The sequence below is a fragment of the Phasianus colchicus genome, chromosome 19 (genome assembly GCF_987193195.1).
Source record: "Phasianus colchicus chromosome 19, bPhaCol1.hap1.1, whole genome shotgun sequence".
Lineage (NCBI taxonomy): Eukaryota > Metazoa > Chordata > Aves > Galliformes > Phasianidae > Phasianus > Phasianus colchicus.
In genome coordinates, this window is record NC_143454.1 from 11,103,923 (window position 1) to 11,124,266 (window position 20,344).

Here is a 20,344-nt window from a genome sequence, read left to right on the forward strand (position 1 = left end):
TTTTTTCCTCATCTGAGTGTTTTCTGTTGTTTTGTTATTTTTGCAGGGAGGGTGTTGTCTTTAACTGTATAATTCTTACTTTGTTCCAGTAATAAAAGAAGTCAGTCGGTAGTCCTAGACAACCCTGAACAGTTCCTGTGCCCTTGTGTACATAGCAAGCAAGGTGAGAGAATAAGCAGAGTGTAAGATATCCTGAGATAGCTGCTCAGACATGCAGCCCAGTCTTAGCAGCCCAATTCCTTTGGGCTTCTGTCAGGTGTTGTAAACAGATGCCTCCTGTAAGGAACTCAGCTATTTACAGACAAAACTTACAGAACAAGGGATTGGAATAATGGCAGAGAATCAGCTCTATTTTCTGTACAGGGCAGCATGAGCTGCGAGGGACAGATCTTTATTTTTTACTCTGTGCTGTCACTGACATGGTTTATGGAGCGTGGTGCTTTCTGCCTTCAAGTGCAAAGCTGTTAATTAAGAACCACCACCCCACAGTCAGATACAGCACAGCCGGGGCTCTGCCCTCACTTGTACTGAGATGAGTGAATGAGATCTGCCAGCTGTAGCTCCTGACTTTCACTGCCAGAGCACCTTTCTTCTCAGACTGCATGGAAATGGGCCCTTGGAGTCAGTTTGGAGCAGTTTCCTGCAGGTTTCAAGGGTCCTCAGCATCGCAGCTGCCTGTAACAGATCTGCAGTTGCAATCTGTTTGTCATTCATGAGAAAAGGGAACTGACACCTGGATAAGCCAAGCCACGTCAATGAATTAAGAGGCAGTAGGGCATGGAATTTAGATTGTTTGGTGTTTGTGTTCACTGAAAAGTGAAACTAGAGCTAGCTGTGTGAATTTTTGGGCAGACTTGGAGATGCATCAGGTCATGTAGAGTGACAAGCTGGCTTGTTCCTTCATGGCTGTCAAACAAATCCTTTATTAGAGTTTTCTTTGTATCATATGCAGTTTTTTAAAGTAGTGCTGTTGGCAGCAAGATAAGCTGGACTTCTTGCTTATTCAGTAGCTGGTTGCTTCTGCAGGGATCCCTTCAGTGCTGTGCCAGCAAAAGACAGGGCTGGTGCAGTCAAGCAGCTGTGGGAATCGCTTGAACTTGGTGAGGGCTATTCCTCTTAGAGAGCTCACTGCTTGCCTTCAGCTGCAGGCTGAAGGCATTGGGTGTTGGAACAATAAAGACATGGCACTAAGATGAGAAAAATTGGATGGACTGAAGTGGTTGTGTGGTTTGTTTTGGCACAGGGTGGATGGAACAGTAGTAATACAAGGGGTTATAAACTAGCAGCCTCCCTGTAGCTGCCTTGACTAGTGATGTCAGGCCAAGGAATGAGGAAAGAGCAATACTCTCCTTTATAGATCTAGAATCAGCGTCATATAACTCATGCCATGTGCCACTCTTATCTACCCCTTGTTTCATTCCTAGGATGCCAAAGGGCATCGGCTTGCTGCTGGAGCGCACCCAGTGCATTTCATTAGCTGGCACTGAGCAGCAGTTGTCAGGCTAGTGCTGAAGGGCTGTCAGTCTGCTCAGCACCTCTGAGATGCTAATCCTGAGGTAGCTTTCTGAATGACCTCTTAACAAGCTAGCTAACACTGTGTGTACATAGGTAGAGTATTATGGCAGTATGTAGGGTAAAATGGACCTCTATTTCAGCCAACTGTTAATGGGGTTTTCTTCACTACAGCCAGTTCTTCTTTGGATCATACCTCCTAAATATTTGATGGAGCTCTGCATTGAAAGGAAGCATGGTATAGGCAGTTCTGATACAGAGGTTCGTTCCCTCTTATGTGGATAACTGACCTGTTTGCCTCAGAACTGCAGGCTCAGCTGGCTGCACACTGCTTTGCTGAGTGCAGAGGTCACACACCACTTCTTATTTCCATTGCTATATATGCTAGGCTGTGGCTTTCCAGACTTCTCATTTTATTAAGAGCACTCATGACTGAAGTCAGCTCCTAATGCTTTTTAAAACTCTTCAGGGTTGATCTCCTTTGAATTGGATTAATGATCTCTGCAGTCAGGTTTGAAAAGTTGAATTAAAGACCAGAAAAAAAAGCCACTTAGAAGATAAGGGCTTCTGATAAAATGGCTAGTGTTAGTTTCTAGAATAAAAGCATGTTCTGTAATTCCAGGCAACTGGACATGTGTGTTCCAGGAGGCTGTGAGTTGCAGCCTCAAGGAAACAACAGCAATCACATGGTTCTCCAGGGATCCTGTTGTGCCCTCAGGGGCTCTGGACAAAGAAGAGGCCTGGGTTTGCTTCAGACCTCAGAGGGCAAACTGGGACCCCAGGAATTTAATGATCTAGGAAATAGAATGAAGGGATGGGGGTGGGATACAGTAAAAGTTTGAGAGAGGTTTGCTGTTTGTTTTTTTTTTTTAAATTCTAGAATTGACCTTTTAAGAAAACAGACATCGCATTTTAGTGATTAATGAAATGCTAGAAAATGTCCAGCTTTTATTCTGAAGTGAAACTTCAATTTCTGGCTAGTATCTTCACAGTCTTCTCAGTCTTGTGTTACTGCTTTCATCAGCTATCACACCCCAGCAGAATTTGTGTGCAGCAGTCCTTGCACAATATCTGTGCCTCAGCATGCATATGCAGACCTTTCTCCCCTGTGCTTTATTCAGTTGCAGTCTTTGTGAGGGATGGCATTCTGCTCGTTAGGCTGTAAACATGCTTTATGTTTCCATCATCCAAAATGCAGCTTTGTTAAATAGCCTGGGAATCCTGTCTTAACCTTTTGCTGTGCCTGTTAGCTGACTGAAACAGAACAGACTATGGGTTTGGCTTCCCAGGCTTCAAAAAACCTTAAAGCCAGTTTCCTCACTGCAAACAAAAATAAAATTAAAAAACTCAAATAAGTAGTAAGGACATAATTTTTGTTTACAGAGATATAAGCCTTTATTGTATGCTATTGAAAGCAAGTGGGACATGGCTATGGTTTTATATACAGAGAAGTCTGTAGCGTTGGGTTACAATCAGTGGCGAATGAATTAAGATTACAGTGCAAATATAGGTGTTGTGTACAGTTTATAACAGTGGCTGGCATATAAACACAGCACAGAAGCCAAATGTACCGGGTACAGCATCACATGAGGAAGCAACTCAATATCCCAAGAGCATTCCATTTACTTTACATTTGCAGGTTTTTTTAGTGAGTAGATCTAGCTCACTTTATTGAGTTTTCTCCTGGTTCGTAAATTACCTGTTGTTAGATCACAGGGATCTCTTGTACTTCATTTGGAAGTTTATTTCTGAGTAACTTCTTTTGAAAGACTTACTGGGAAGAAAGATGGAACTGTCCACCATACATACATACATCTGCAATTTGGTGATACTATTTAGATAGTTCAAAGGCCTTATTTTGTTCTATTCAATGCTGTAAGTAATCTTAGTGTAAAAATAAACATTCTGTCCTCTATGGATAAATTAGTCCATCTGGTGGCTGCAGGTCAGCCCTCTCAACTGGTGAAAGAGATTTATAAAAATAGACCTTTGCTTTAGTGTTTACTATGCTGACCCACAAAGGAAAAGTGAAATTCATTCAAGTCTAGAAACAGAAATACAGTACAAGTGATTTATAGAATTGCATTCCTTCCCTCTGCAAGCTTGCTGAGCATGAAACGCTGCTCCAAAGCCCTGCCTCAGTCTTTTCCTGGTCCTGGAGTAATTGTCATTAGAAAAGTAACATCATACTGCATTGCCAGATCACCTGTCTTCCTTGCAGTATGCACTCTCTTAGTAGAGAACTGCCTCCAGGTGACTGTTTAAAAATTCTTCAGAGGTTGTTGGTGGTAGTTTGGGTTACACGGGAGAAATTTTAGCCTGAATTAACAGCAGTTGTTTGAATTGATTAGAGTGATGGTAATTTTTGGTGGAAGCTCAACCTTTTTTTTTTATTATTATTTTTATTTTTTATAGTTTGTAAGTTGAATGTGGAAGACAGCAGCCTTTCCTCAAAGTCACCTTCCCATAGATATCCTTCTTGTTAAGGGGCACGTATTTTTGGCAGTACAGGTTTCATGCTCAACTTTGCCACTAAGACCTGGGCAGGACTTTAGAAAGTGTAAAGCCCACGGAGATTTGCTCCACTGTATTTAGCACTTTTGAGAATTACCCCCATAGCAGTGTTGCTCCCTTAGAAGTGCAAGTGTCACAGAAGGTTCTGAGACAGCTGGATGACAGGTGACATTCTGCAGTAGAAGTAGTAGTTAAGCACCAGTCGTTGGCCCCTGCAGAGGCTCAAGAGGAGAACAGAATTGCTTTGTAGAAAGCTCATCAACCTAAAAAGCTTAGTCAGTTTGATCAATAAATATTGATTTAGGGTTAGGATCAGAAATAAGACGCTGTACTTTGGAATTGGAAGACAGAGACAACTTCCTTTATTTTCTGTCCAAAGGAGACTGCCTTTAAAACATTCATCCTTAAAGGCATTTGTGATATCTGATCTATACCTCACTAACACATCTGAATGCACCTGTACCTTTTTTCAGGGAAGAATAAGTGCATGAGTGGACAAAACTTCAAGGCTTCTTCTGGGTTGTTATATTTTAAACATCTGTTCTGTGTTCTGTTGACCCTGAAGGCATATTTACCCACTCTTAAATTATGCAGCATTGCCCAGAGAATGGCTCTGTATGGTAGAACATGCTCTCAGCAGTATAACCTCAATTTTGTTCCAGTCCGTTTCCATGTAATAATGTGTTGTTGGAGAACTACACTTGACTTTATCCCATTACTTTGAGCAGGGAACTAGCAATGCTAGTTTGAAAACGCAAGAAATAATCTATACAGTGAATTAGAAGTTTCATAATTCATATCACTAAATTTCTGAAAGCTGTACTGCTCTGAGTACTGTTTTTCAGCCCACAGCTATTCTGCTTCGAGCATTATCACTCTGCAATTGCTTATAAACAGCCCTTTGTGGGAATAATGAAAGAATAATACTCTATGCTGAATACATTTTACTTGTTTAGTTTGCAGGATGCTCTTGCAGAACTGTAAGTTATACTAGAAGTGCAGGAATACACACATTTCCATATGCATAGATCATTAAATTATAACAGTACCAGTAGTAAAGCAAACCTGCCAAGATGTTCTGTTCCTCCTAATTAAGCTTGATTTATTTGTGCCTGCTGACTTAAGATGCAGTTAGTGTCCACTGCTGAGATGACAAAGTACCCTGAGTAGCTTTGTGATGGTTATGCTTACAGAAGCTTGTGCTTTTCTAAGAACATAGAAACAAGCACAGATAAGTACATCTAGTTATTTCCGTGGAACCCTATTAACCAACTTATTCACAGCAGCTTTGAAATACAAAGCTAAAACTTACCTTCTGCTCTACTCCCTTATAGATTAGTGTTATAATTAAATTCGCTGTTAGCTTAATGCAAGTGGATAGAATTTCAAAACAGCTTTCATGGTAAGATGAACCTACTTTGTCATAGTTATACCAGTATTAGTGATCTGAAATTTGTACGTTACAACATGTAGTTCTGGAAGCAGCATCTGCTTTCCCTTGTTACCATTCTGTTCTGTGCAAGAGCAAATTGTCTAGAATATCGTACAAATAAGTTGCTAGTATTCCCCTACTAGTGTACTGTACTGCATGGAACAGTCTCCCCATCTGGATACGGTTGCGCTGGCAAATAGAATTTGTTCACTGGATTTTTCCTGTTTCTCCACCTCCTCTTTTTGTTACCTGCTTATTTACAGAAGTCGAAAAAAAGTACAATCTGCAGCAGCTTTTAGCGTGTGATATGGATAGCTTAAGCCTCTTACCTAACTTCTTGCAAACTATAGGAAAAAAAACCAATACCACCTCCCATTGCTCTTAGTGTACTAAGGCTGCTGATTTACCATAGTAGACAAACCTCCTTTTTTTACCGTAGACTGGTATTTATGGCTTTGGAAAAGGCAGTTCATCTTTCCCACCAACCTGCTGTCTGTTATACTTAATTTCCTCAAACTGGAACATTCTGCCTTTCCTTCTCTCTCTCTCTCTCAGGACCAGGTGCGTTCAGCAAGCAAACGTGTTCAAGTAGAAGCTGCGCTGCACCTTGTAAACTGCAAAGTGGCTTATGGCAACTGGAACTTTAGATTCAGGTAAGAGGCAGGAATTAGGCATAAGTCCATATGCTATTTTGGACTTAAATTTTAATTTATTGCAACTCTAACTCATCTCAGCTCTCCTGTCCCAGTGGATGACTACATTCAATTAATGTCCTTTAGAATTAATGTGATTTGTCATAGTAGAGATCATGCAGTACTGGGCAGCTGAATTACATTTTCATTTTTGTTTACACAGTATGGAAGAGATTGTACCTTTATCTTACTGCCACAAAACTTTCAAGTTGGAAATTTGATACCCTCTGTCTCAGTCTACAGTTGAAATTTTTATACTTTGTCTTTAAATTCTTCAGCTCCAATTTATCAATGGATTATTAATTAAAAATGCAAGAGAACTCTCCCACTGAGGCTTCAGTTGTTGCTACAGTTCCTGTAGGCTAGTTCAGTAACATCATTAAAGTACGCTTAACCACTAAAGTACCTCTTGTACAGTATATTTAACATCAGAATATAAAGAGTTAAGGCACCAAACACATAACAAAACAACATAGAAAATAAGAAATTTGCTTTTGAGCTGCACATCTTCACTTACCACTTTGGATCATTCAGCTCCTCTTAAGCGTCAAGGTAAATATTTGGCCTGAATGTTTCATTTAGCCACATGAACTGGAGACAAAACACTGAATTGAATCTTACACTGAAGTGAATTTTTCTCTAACAAAACTCATAGAACAACTTTAACTAAGGCATTTGAATGCCTATGCGGTATCAGCTAGGTCTAGTAGAAAGAACATGCTCTTCTGAAAAACCCCAGTCCGGAGGCGCAAGCCTGTGTGTGTCCCACTCATGTTTTTGTATTACCTTATTACCTGTATTACCACTTGCACACAACAGATGAATCACTACCACTTCTTTGAGTACAGTGGGAAATGGCAAGATATCTCAGGGCACTAAAGAGCCTGCACATAAATAGACATGGATTTAGATGACAGAAATTATTAAGCTAAAGAGACATAATTATGGGGGCTGAGAAATAACTCACAGAATGGTTTGGGTTAGAAAGGACCATTAAGATCGTGTAGTTCCAACCCCCCTGCTATAGATAGGAAAGCCTCCTAGGGATCCACAGGGGGTCCCTGTAGATCCCCTGGGGGCATCCACAACCTTGCTAGGCAACCTGTTCCAGTGTCTCACCACCCTCACAGTAAAGAATTTCTTCCAGCTCTATAATCAGCTTTATGATGAGAATTTTCTTAATGTCAAACAAATGCTAGTTTAAATGGTTAACATTCTAAAGAAAATATGAATGAAAGCTGCTGTCATAAACCCATAAGCACAGGGACTTGGGTACTGAGTTCCTTCAGTGAATGATTCTAAAATGACTATAACAGAATTTCTGCCTTACAGTAGGGATCAGTTTAACAGCAAATCAGATCTGTTAAAACAGAACAATGAAACCAGTGAGTTGTTAGACAAGCTGTCTCATACTGTAGTACATGCAACTGTGATACACCTTTGCTTCGCTTTGAACAAGTCAGTAAAGTGTCTTATTTTCAGTAGTGGTTTTTTCCCTTTTTTTTTTTTTTTGCCCCCAACAGGAAGTTTGAGAGAGTTTGTGTCCCGAACATTCAGTTACTGCTTCTTCAGACAGTACAACTGTACTGAATGGAATTTCTCAGTGAATCCATCAGAGAGCTTATTTTCATTCTTTTTTTTTTGCCAAATGAGAGGTACCAGTCTGCTTTACAGCTGAGAACAGCAATCTGAACTTAAGTTATTCAGAACATATCTTGTCATGTATCCAAAAGAATCCAATCCTTGCAGAGTTCCTGTGCTGTTTCCCAGAGCCTCAGGAAGTAGAAGCTGCTTCTGTGATTTGGAACTCACTTGAGGGTGGGAGTCAGATTTTTCTCTTTATTAACTAAAATGCATCTGTCTAAAGAGAATTTAGCTAAATGCCCTAAGTAATAATGCACAATGATTGCATCTTAGCCTATGGAGCAGAGGAGGCAGAGAGAAACTTAGAATTTTGTCTAAGACTGAAATGCTGTTTGCTGTTTGTTCATACAGTTCAGGGATCTCCACTAGACTGTGATGATCCATAGGTTCTTAGAAGTACAGATGCAGAAGTATAAAGGAAGCTGTCATGGTTTTATGATTTTTTTTTTGGTTTTCAGTATTCCGCATCAAAACATCATGTAGTGTACTGGAATTAAAGCGTTAATGCTCCAATTCCAGGTACCTACCCCTATACATTAGGGAAGTCATGCGATCTGGCCCTTCCAGGTGGGGCAGTCTCTTACTGCCTGGCAGTGGGTGCTGGAGGGTGCTTTCCTAGCCGTTCCAAGCTTTTCAGGTTTGACTCGGTCTCAGGAACTCTCTCTTCTATCTTATTTAATTTATTAGTCTCAATTTCAATTAGATTGTATTATATTGTGTTATCTTGCATTCTGATATCATAGTTAGTAAAATAAGTTTACCTCCATAGATTGTTGCCGCTGTTTTTTTCCTCCCTTCCTTCCTTCCCATTTTGTGGGGCCAGGACAGTGGGGGGCAGGGGCCTACTGCCCCCTGTCACGGGCATACATTGATCTGGTTAACTCCGTGACAGAAGCAAGAACAATGCGTTTCTATACTATTTCTGTCAGGGATCGCTGACTGAAAATACTGAGGCATACAGACTGGTTTTCTGAGGACATTGCTGGACTGGATCAAGGATAGTATACTAAAGCTGCTCACATTTATAGCTATTTTGAAGTTTTTCAATTGCCAGGGGATTGATGTCCCACAGTTGAACAGCCTCCAGCCTGGAGATCTCTTTCCCCAGACCACCTGGAAAGTTTCCATGCCACTCCTCTTTCTACCTAGTAACACAAGAAGCTCAGGGGTAGGGAAGTTTCGCTTAGCAGTCCAATTAAAGGAAAAATACACAAATAATTTTGGAATTGAATAAGATACACTTTAAATCTTTTTTCCTGCCAGAAGGCAAGTGTTATTAAAGAAAGATCAAAGATATTAGAATAGTTGTCACAGATGTTTGCATGAGTAGAAATAGTCCCTCAGCAAATGGACGACTTTCTAGGAAAACCTGCTTCCCTGGAACTCTTTGTAGGCTGATTAAAAGCATTCAAGAATCTAGGAACATATACAGAAAATTCTGTAATTCAACAGAATCAGTTATTTACAGGGATGCTAGAAGGAAATTCAGAAGAGGCTGTGGTAGGCACAAAATTTACTGTAGCATGGGTATTTGAGTAAGTGCAGTGAAAGTTATGGCAGCAGGGTCAGCAGATCCATCATGCATCCAGCACATTCAGCAGGATCCATGACAATTGCTGAATCATTTTAACTCACACTGGCTACATGACAACAAATTAGACAGATTAGGGACCACCTACCCAGGCACTAAATTGTCTTTGTGAGAGTTGGACTGTGTACTGTGTCCAACAGAAACTGCTTGGGCAACAGAGGCTGCACATTACACAGACTCTTCATGGGTAGAGGCTGGCCTCCCTCCATCTGTGTGGCTTAGTGCCCAGGAATAAGGTCACCATGTTCCAACTCCTGAATGTGCGCTTAAGGAAGTCAGCAAGCCCTGGCAAAGGGAGGACGTGGTGGCAGGAAGCATTGTGTACCATGCTTTCATCTAGCCAAATCCTTTCACTGTTATTCAATTCCGGTTCAGTAACATACAAGCTTTCAAGCACAGGATGGTGATGGAATAGATCTCAAAAGGTTTATGCAGATTTTTATATAGCGTTTGTATAATGTACAAGTAAAACACTTGCTCAAGACAGCAATGCACTTCCCAGTCATTCCAGTTTGAAAGCCATCTCTAGACAGAACATGCCTGTAGAAATCTCACATGGCTGGCAAAGCAGGATTTAAGTTCCCTTGTAAAAAAAAATATATAATTCCTTCAAAATACAGAGTTTCAGATCTGGGTAAATTGACAAGCATTCCAGCTGCCACTCACCCATTAGGAAGGAAAATGGTGAAGAATGGTTAGCGGGTACAGTATCTAGGGGTTTCCATAGGTGAAGACTGCTGTCATGCATGGATAACTCAGCAGGCTGGATATACTTTTCTCTCTCATACAGCTCCATGAAATCCAAATTGTTATAAAGGGAAAGTAAGTACCTGCATGATTACGGGTCTGTACTCAAGAGCAGCTAAAGGCAAATAAATGCTATTTTAACAATGGTACAGTCTGCATTTTAATCTCTCAATTCCGTAAATAGCTTTTAGTTCTCTCAGGGTCATCCAACCAGGCCACTCAAGCTCACATTTTTCTTCTGAAGTCAATGTAAATGCTGTTCATTTCCAATCCAGACTACACAGGCCAGTTTTTCATTGTAAAGTTCTGGTTTCTTTTAATCCTTTAAGTGCCAGACATCATGTCCCAAAATACACACTAGCATCTGGTTAGCTAAAACTAGAGTTAAGGTGGGAAGTGGATAGATCTTTCCCAAATGTCCTATTGATATGTAGCAGTTGAAAGGTACTTTTCAGTATTGTTTCTTTTCCATGAACCAGAAGTTCAAATTATAAAATAACATTTTTTGCTTGACAGCCATGTTACTACAAATTGACAAAGATAGCAGCTACACAAAGCACATGGAACCAGTTTCCACATTTTACTGCTGGGTATATCTAGAAAGACAAAGCTCAGTAACCATCAAATAGCAGACCTCAGGCTCACAGAAAAGGCACTTCAAACATGCTCCTGTGAGATGTCTTTTAAAAGGAAATGAGCAAGTATTTATGCAAAAGAAAGCAGATTTCATTTCTGTCTTAGAATAAGTGACTGCTACAAAATCGATCAAGCAGCTGTTATCCAATTTACTCATCAAATAATAGCCTGGTATTTCAGTTAAGTTAAAAGTTACTCTTAGAATTTAGTCTGTAACTATTCTCTCAAATGCCCATGTAGTAGGTATGTATGGATCTCACGACTGACACTTCAGCACATGAATGTTTTGCTCAAGTTCCACCATGAATGAGTGAGGTTCCTGGGCTGTCTTACCAGCCATTTCAAATGGCTTAAAAAAAAAAAAAAAAAAAAACAGATATAAGAGTGCAGTATGTATTTCAATACCAGGAAATGTCCATCCTACTGAGAAAGGGTGCAGCAAAGCCATGAGAACAAATTGTGGAGGTATCTACTGCTTTATGAGCAAAAACATACCAAAGAAATTCAGTATCTTTTCAGTGAACAAAATGAGAAGATCCAAGAAAGTGAAAATTTCAGGTAGCAAGGGCAGAATGGTTAGGATTCCGAGAGTTAAAGCAGTAATGACAGAAAAACGTGGAAGTTGACAGCAAAACAATGCTGATGGAAAGCAATACACAGAAATTAAGCTGCCAAATACAGGCCACAAAAGAGAGATCAAAGAAGTTAGCAAGACATTTCATTATTCAGTTCTTGAACTGGACAGATGACTGCTTGTCAGACTGTAATAATTCTGAGTTAAACCTAGGAAAGGAATACTCAAGAGAAGTTCATTATAATGCACCTTAACATTGTCTTGAAGCATATAAAATACTGTCTTCCAGAGGAAGCAGAGCAGCCTGCTGCTCCACTATCAGGATTGCTTAGCCTGACAAGCTGAAAGAATGAACTGAATTTTAAATGAGCTTCAGACCAAGTGCTTTGTTTGCACCTTGAAGGTAACAGAAGATGAAAATCTGCACCATCAAACAGGAAGTACATTCTGATGGCTCATCAATTGCACCTGCAAATGTAATCAAATGGCTATGTGCTTTAACAGGCAAGTCACTGGTAAAGTTCTTTAAGTTCGTTTCCCCCGGTGCAAACACATAGGCCACTTGCAAGGTCAAGTTTCCACCAACATTAGCTAAACTAACAAAATTTGACAGCTATTTTTCTACATCAGCCTATGAATTCTACCCAGACATATCCTCAATTATGGAGAACCTACATATGCAGTTATTTACTGAGTTTGATGTTTTCAATTTTGAAATGAAATACAGTTTGTTTTTGGCATTATATTTTGATGCAAAATAACTAGCTTTGGGTCTGATTTACTACTACATATTTCATACCAAGTATTTTTCTAATTTCACACCAGTATGAACTGTGATCAGTCAGGGCTATTTAATGCTTTCATCTCTGAAATGAGACCCTAAAATGTTAATACATCACCCCACTCCCCCCACCTCCTTTTTTTTTTTTTTTTTTTTTTAATATAAAAAGAGTTGTTTCCAGCAACTTCAAGTGCTGCAAGTACTGCAGTTAAGCAGCACTGTACTATGCAACTTTGCATAATGTAAGGTTATATAAATGCAAATTAAAAAAGTAACTATTTTAAAACTACACATATCATGTGCACCATATACGTCTGAAACCATTTTCCTCTGTGTAAAACATTAGTTAAAACATCTACTACAGCACTGAAAATATTTATGGATGTCTCTATTTTCATTTCTATCTTTAGAAAACCACAGCTGAACAATTTATTCATGCAGGCTTAAACCCCTGCCTGCCTGCCTGCCTTCCCATCTCCTGCTGTGCCCACAAGAGGAAAGCAGATCGGCTGCTTTGTGAATTAGCTTGGCCTAGTGTAATCTGATCTCTGCAGATTTAAACTGTAATATCGTCAAGCTTTTTCATTCTCCATTTGGAGTTCAGCTTTAGTAGTTTAGGGAAATAACTTCTCTCCTACAAGTTAGATAGCGTTACATATTCCACTTGGCATTTTTATTTCACATCCCTGTCACCATGGTGTGGCTTTCAGTGCAGGCCATGGCTTTAGTACCTACCCGAATGTTTTCGACAAATATGCAAGGAATGCAGTGCCTCATACACAGCAGTATCAGTACAGCTTTTTAGGCTTTGCAAAAGGATATTTTAAGTAGAACAGTCTGTTGATAAAACCAAACGATTTCTTAAAAGCATTAAGTAATATTTTCTCATTAAACTCAAACCAGAATATTTGAACTGGCCTTGACAACGTAAAAAGTTGGAATTCAGACCTAAGTATTACTTGTTCAAACAGAGAGTTAAATAATAAAAAATGTACCATATACAAGACTTTCACAGGTGAGATTTTTAGAAAAAAAAAAAGCAGTAAAAATACTCTTTAAGCTGAAAATAAAATCTCTTACCTTTTATATCACGATCTCAGCTTACAGTCAATAAATTTCTGCTTATTTTATACAAGTGCATATGGCTATGAAGGTCCGGAGAGAATGAGAATAAAGTGGTATTAACCTGCTGAAAACTGCTCAAAAGTCTTAACTGCAATATATAGATGTTCCAATACCATTTAAATAAGCAAAGACATTTACCTTTCAGTTATTGCTGATTACTGATTCACAATCTTAGAGTATCAACAAACGAATACTTAAAAGCAAAAACCCAACTAGTAAATAATAGCAGCAAAGATCCTGATCTGGAGATTGACCAGATACTACATTTTCCTATCATTTGGTGATAATTTTCAGAGACACAAAAGCAACTATTTCAAAGTCAAGTTCAGGCCTACCCTTTTTGTGCCTCACATTAATGATGTGGTAAAGAAAGAGAGAGAGAGAGAGAGAGAGAGAGAAAGAATAACTTTTAGTTATATTTTGGAGAAAAATATACTATATTTTCCTGGCTTTTTGCTACATTTCATGTCTGCTGACATGTACAATGGTACAAAGCACTACTGCTTCAGAAGTGACCACTGTAAGTCTTTGTAGCAGTCTGTATAGGAAACATGCAAATAACCATAGTATTAAAATTCTAAAATACTGAAGTAGGGAAAGTCAATGCAGGATTCTCTGCTTAAAGCAAGTGCCCTTCTGGGTCTTGTTTTATATTTCCCTCCCCCTTAATCCCACCCCTTCTAGGCCAGTCTTTCCCTTCTAATGTAAAGAAAATAACCAGAAGTATATACACATCTATTGCTATGTACCCAAAGAAAGGACTGTGGCTTGGAATATTGCTTTTCATTAAATGGAACAAAGTTCAAGAAGTGAGAAAAGCACTTTGGAAGGAAAAAAAAAAAGGAAAAAGTTCAGATTCCATGTCTGAAGTTGAGAAACCTCAAAACGAGCCACTTTTGTTCTTGCTTTTAAGACATGTACAAAATGCCATTTCGAGCCACACAACCTGATGGTTCTAGAAGTCAGAGAAGAAATCTTGAGGGCCCAAGTGAATAATAAAAGGTGCGATGCTGAGAGGCTGGCAATAGGGACTGTCAATGAAAAAACCACCTACAGTGGGAAAAGAGCAGAGAAGCAAAACTTCATGTTAATTTCAGAGAGTGGCTGAAGCTAAAGCTCCATTTAAATTTCTCTGCTCTTTCAGCTGCAAGTGGAATTTTCATTGTAATATGGGCACTTTGAATTCTGTGAAGGTATTGAAACATCTAACACTTTCCAAGGTTACCACTTTCTAAACAAAGAACTAACAGCTCATTCATATTTCCAGTAAAGCAGAGAAATGTAAAATATGCAGCAAGGGGGGCAAGTTTACAATGTGGTTAGTAACTCCCAACAAATGACAAAAAAAAAAAAGACTTATCAATTGTCTGAAATGACTGCCATCATGTTGGAAAAGAGCATAGCGCCCTCCTTGTTTTTGAAATAAGGAACAAGTTCTTTGGTATACAAATGTTTATTGTATACAATTGGTTCAGACATTATTTTGTTAGAAAATTTTACAAATCTGGGGATTAATGAAAAAGAAAACAGTTGCCAATTGGGAACTCCAAAACAGGGGCCAAGGGGGAGGAGGGGCGGGAGGGAAAGGGGAAAAACGTGTGCAGAGGAAATATTCCTTTAATGAATATTTGATTAACAAAAATGGGCTCTTATCAGCCATGCTTTTTCTGCTCCGTGATGGCTTCCTTTCATCCATAGGCCAGCAAAACATGTTGGTGATTTATGAACACCACTCAGTTTGGTTACATCCTCCAGACCCTGCTCTTTATTTCAACACTAATGCACGTATGACAACAGCAGGCTCATTGCTGCTTGTCAGTAGATCTTCATTTTTTATTAAAGTACCACCAGCACCAAACAAAAGTGAGAGCTACAGCAGAAGAAAAAACATTTAAGATAGAAATATTTCTAAGCAAAATACTTAGCTTAACAGCTGCAGTTAATTCCAAGAAGAGCAGCTTGTTATATAAGCCACCCCTTATTAAGCTGTTCTGTAATTTCTTTCCCTATAATGGAGGGGATGGAGGAAAGGAGGAACTTTACATTGCTTTAAGCAGTTCTTAGATCCTCTTCATAAATAAAGCACCCCTCTGCCTCAACAGCAAAGTCTGTTGGGGAACAGTGCATACTGACAGTCTTGAAAAGAGCATGACCTAAAGCAAACCTCTGGAAAAACAACTGGTGAGGTCTGAGAAGTACAAATGGCAGTGCTGCTTATTTTGTGGGGGTGATACCTTAATAAAGACTACTTGAAGCCTACAGCAGGTTTTCTACATAATTCTAAGATACGTGGAGATAGCATGGAGCTGGGACCTGTCTGGGATTCCAGGACAGGTGCGCATGCTCCTTTATCTGAAAAAGAATTCATTTGGTTTGAGCACTAACTCTTAAGAAAAGTACTGGCCTATGGCTGAAGTGTGTCACTTTCCACAGCAGCACTCAACAAGAACTGGGACAATTAAATAGCAAGTTTTCATGGGGACCTTGTTGCTGCTTTAGATTCTTATAAATGTAAGGGGAAAAAGGAGAACCTTTTGTTTTCATAAGAGATTAACAAATAAAACCCTTACTGAAAAAATAGTGAATGGAAAATCAAGGGTGGGCAGACAATCTTAAGAGTGAAGAAGGCCACAAGAACAATTGCATTTTTTTCTTTTTCTTTTTTTTTTTTTTGTAAAAAACGAAAGGAAAACAAGCAGTTTTTGAGTTCTAGAGAATCTGACTGTAATGTTATCATTGTCCTTTCTCTGGGCAATACGGACTTAATTGTGTATAGCTGTAATTACATAATGAGTCCTTTTGTGGGAAATTCCATTGTTGTTTTTCCACAGAATGTAACCTAACACAAAGAGACAGTCTAAGATTAATTCCCTTTGTTTGCTTTTCAGTATTCTGTATACAAGTGAAAAGTCTTCTTGGATAATTAAGACTGTCTGAAGTCACTGAGAGTTTCAGTATGGTGACTTTAAAGGTTCTAAGGAAACTCAGGTACTGATGCTTAGCTCTATAAAATAAGATAAAACAATATCTAACCCATATTTTACTAAGTTTATTACAGACCATAATATTTACAAAGTTGTATTTTAACTGTGAAGTTTCTGTTGTGTGGTTGTTGGTTTTTGTTTTTTTTGTTTTTTTTTTTAAATTTATTATTATTTTTTAAAGAACTATGCCCTACTTTAAGTAACCCTACAACAAGTACAGGTCATTAACTGAATCTGTGCGACTGCATTAGGAAACAGGCAGTACTCTTGTTTACAACAAAACAGTTTATTTGTGATCAGTGTTTTATATTCTATACATCCTTCACAAATTTAATTTTACATAATTGGATACTTCATTTAAAACGTAAGGTTTAAGCTTCTAGTTCTTCCCTATAACAGAAGGCTGGTATAAGTTATTTGAAAATGAGGTAACATTTCACAGAACATTTTTTTTCAAGTTTTAGAGAACTAAATTTGCATTTTGTTAAAATCAAAAAGTAGGAAAAAGATGTTTCTTTACAAATGACTTTGCTCAAGTATGTGTTCAAAGGAAACAGGATAAAAAGGCTTTTTTCTTCTAACATTCTGTACTGTACTGTGTTGTTCAATCAATAGGAATTAGCTTCTGCCATTTGCTAAAAGAATGAGTAGTGGGGAACAGGATAAGTTGGGAATTTCATAACTGGTAACAGAACCATTCTCTTGGGTAAACCTACAGAGAGAAAAAAGGGAGAGGACTCCAAATAAGTTCAGTGATCCAAGAAAGTCAGATAAGAGCTTATAATCACGTTTTCATTAACCTTTTCCAGATCAATCGATGTCATTTTAGGGTGCAGAGTCTCAAACAGTAACATTTCAACACTTTGTGCTATTTCAAACAGATGGTTAGCATTAAGTTTGTTTTTATTTTTGTCCCTGTATTTTGTAAAATTAAGCAGTATTCTCAAAAGAGAATGTGTTTTGTTGAAAAGAGGTTGGATTTTAACTATCATTTTGAAATAGCTTCATCTCTACTACCTCATTCTGTTTTCTAACTTCATAGCCCAGTTACAACTGCAGATATTCTAGACAGGAACTGCTACGCATAGAAGAAAATTCACAGGGAAACTGCAGTTCTGATAAGCATCTATGTAGATCAGTCAGAAATCAAGCACCTACAGTAAATTCTGTATCATCTTCTTTATATTTTGCATTTGCTATCCTGTATTGAAGTTGCAAGTCTGGAAAGATATATGCCTGATTTCATGATTATTGTAGAGTTCTTGTGGCCTCACAAGCTTCTGCACAATTAAATGCTTTTTAAAAATATTCTTTCCTATTTATATACTAGTTTTTAACCTACGTATCCATTTAGAAATCACAAAGCAGCAACAGCAGGTATTCCAGAGCATCAAATGATCAAAGTGAAGATTCCCAACATGCAACAGCTTACAAAGGCAGAGAGACGTTTACCTTACAGCCAAAAAGCATTATCCCAGTACTTCGCATCACAATCATAAGACATTAAAAACAGAAACTCTTTATGTGAAAAATGGGGGCATCCAATTCCACAATGCTTTGAAGTCAGTGATATGTCACATATACACAAATAAGTGATTAAAATCCAGCTCCCAAAATAAGCATCATGAGAAAAACATGAAACAGAAAGAACGAAGAAAGGAATATAAGAAGCCGCATGTAAAACTCATACTGCAGGAACACTGGTAACAGTTGTTCTGTCCTCAGCTGGGAAAGAATTTGTGTTATGTCACTATATGCTCTGGCTTGTAAAAATACGTATGGGCAGGTATCTACTGACGTAGGTTATAGCCAGTCACTACAGGCTGGAAAGAAGTAAAGGGATTTTTTTTTTTTTTAAATGCATGCCATGAAATAAGCTATAAACTTAATTTCCTTTTATTTTCCCTTGAAAAAGCATGAAAAAAAGGACAGTGTACAGAATACACTCAATAGGAAAGCACAGCTGTCAGCTGCCATTTTTCAAAGCACCTGGTCAGTCACTGAGACAGGATTTGCAGAGCTAGAGAGGTTTACTTGAATTTACAAGGGAGAATTCCACACTTGTAAGTGCGGCCTTCTGTCCACTGTACTTCCCCTTCCCACTGTAGAAGTATAGAATAGGACCAGCTAGTCTTAGTCAAGCAAAGTGAACTTTTTCAATAAAGCAGCACCATTCTTCCAATTCTTATAGCTCATACCTCTAAAAGAAAGTGATGAATTAAATATTTGAAACTGTTTCTAACTTCTACAATGCTATCTGGGGAGTTGGTATTTTCCAAGCTATACAAATTGGAAAGAAACAAGTATTATAAATACTGCAAAAGCTAGGAAATAGGAACGCAAGCTTGGTTTCCCATGTGAAAAAAAACTGCAGACCTTGAAATGTACCCAGCTTGTCATTTGAGTAGCAGGATTTCCCTCCTGCCCCGTGACAAGTGCGGACATTGGTACCAGTTCTAGTAGATGCAGGGTTTGGTTTTTTTGCGTGCCAGGACATATCACTGACTCCAAACTCCTTTGCTCCCATTGCCACATAAACCTCATTCAAAGTAACCAAAAGGGCCAGATAGAGGTAAATATGCTATGTTAGTCTAGCATTAAAAAAAAAAGGTGGGTAGGGAGAAGTTGAAGTAAGAAAAACCTTTCCCATCATTGCTAAATTTTAGTTTATTTTACTGTCTTCATGAAACCAATCCTTTACCAGCCTGATTTTACTGCATTTCTTAGTAAAAAGCATTGTGGCAAATGACCATATACTACCATCCTTGCAGCCTAATCACAGCATGAGCTACACAAAATCATTCTGCTTGTCCCAGATAGCAGTGGTTTTAGCCTGCAGCAAGAGGATGTGCGTGTGGGGGATTGGCTTGTGTGTGCACATAGACTTAGACTGTACTAGGTATTTCATGGAGTTGACTGTATATTAAGGGAGCTTAGTCCACAAGCCAGTTAAACTTGTAGACAAATATTTTGCCAATGATTTTAATGTCACTTAGATAAATATTGCTCAGAGATGCTGACATAGGCCCTTCGGTAGTCTTTGAATGGAGCACAGATTGGCTGTAAAAAGTAAGAAAACTACTTCAGTTTCAGTATGAGAGGGAACAGGCAATTAGAACAAGCAGTCCTTCCACAAGATCAGGCAAAGCATAGGCAAAAAAGCTACTCCAACCAAAAAAGAACCACAAGGTTATGGCATAGAAGTGTTCTTGTAGTCATCGTTTAAGAGTTTTAATCTCTTAAATTTCTACTGTAAACCCTAAGCCAGCTTGGACTGCCACATTTGGACTGGCACAAGAATTTCTGTATATTTTCTAATTTGTTAATTAGTGGGCTATACGTACCGTAAGCTGGTGCAGCTGTACTGTACCCATATGGTGCTCCATAGCCTGCAATACAAACAGATGAGGGATGCGTTTCATTTCCCCTGGTAACCGCAGACAGTTGGTATTTGCACACCAAAACACAAGTACCCTTTCTGGTACATAGCTTTTCTTCAACTTTCACAAAAAGGAAGGTAATGCTAGATGCCTGTGACAGATGACGTCATTATCATGGAAGTTCCTATGTGAATTCAGCATTTTCTGATACTTGGCAGCCAAAAGAAAGTTTCAGAAAGAACATCTGAACATCTAGATGCAAATCGAGAACAGGAACCTTTTTCCAAAGAGGTACGCATTACTGTGGAGTGAGATACAGAAACAGTGCATAACACCAATCTTAGTAAAAACATCTCAATAATTGATTGAGGCTTTACAGGTTGTGTCCCTCACCTGCTTTATCTGGTGTGATCACTTGTCCATCACAAAAAGCAACAGATTTCTGAGAAGAGGATGAAGAGAAATACTTTGTGTCGGCCAAGACCAATAAAAGCTTAACAACTGCAATGACTGGGAAAGTAAACCTATTTCTGGAGTAATTCCATGCTGGCAAAGAACATGCCCCTGACAGATTCAAGTGTCTCATAAATGACTCCTCAGGCAGAAAGACAGTTCCAAAACGAATGTTAACAGCCATTAAAAATGAATTACTGTTTTTTTAATATTTATGATTACATCAACATACAGGAACAATGAAGATACCATGCTGTTTTACTGTGTTCTACTGTGCCT

General features: G+C 38.7%; 1 protein-coding gene and 1 long non-coding RNA gene across 22 annotated transcripts in view; one reads left to right on the forward strand and one right to left on the reverse strand.

Annotated features, from left to right (window-relative positions):
* Window positions 1–20,344, forward strand: part of LOC149915469 (uncharacterized) — a 61,135-nt gene that overhangs the window by 5,418 nt on the left and 35,373 nt on the right. For 9 of the 12 annotated variants that reach the window (XR_016458968.1, XR_016458963.1, XR_016458969.1 and 6 more), the window contains 3 exons: window positions 6,014–6,111; window positions 11,632–11,846; window positions 16,137–16,236. This is a non-coding gene — a long non-coding RNA (uncharacterized LOC149915469). The remainder of the gene's footprint in view (window positions 1–6,013; window positions 6,112–11,631; window positions 11,847–16,136; window positions 16,237–20,344) is intronic. The other 3 variants (XR_016458965.1, XR_016458966.1, XR_016458973.1) reach the window with 3 other exon arrangements.
* STRBP (spermatid perinuclear RNA binding protein) overlaps window positions 2,883–20,344 on the reverse strand; it is a 63,534-nt gene continuing 46,072 nt past the window's right edge. For 8 of the 10 annotated variants that reach the window (XM_090121579.1, XM_090121583.1, XM_031601964.2 and 5 more), the window contains 2 exons: window positions 19,577–19,621; window positions 16,230–16,944 (listed from right to left, as the gene is read on the reverse strand). In XM_090121579.1, coding sequence (XP_089977705.1) covers window positions 16,868–16,944; window positions 19,577–19,621 — 122 coding nt within the window. In that variant the 3' untranslated portion in view covers window positions 16,230–16,867. Of the gene's footprint in view, window positions 6,742–13,203; window positions 13,269–16,229; window positions 16,945–17,277; window positions 19,293–19,576; window positions 19,622–20,344 lie in introns of those variants that run through there. The other 2 variants (XM_090121582.1, XM_090121581.1) reach the window with 2 other exon arrangements.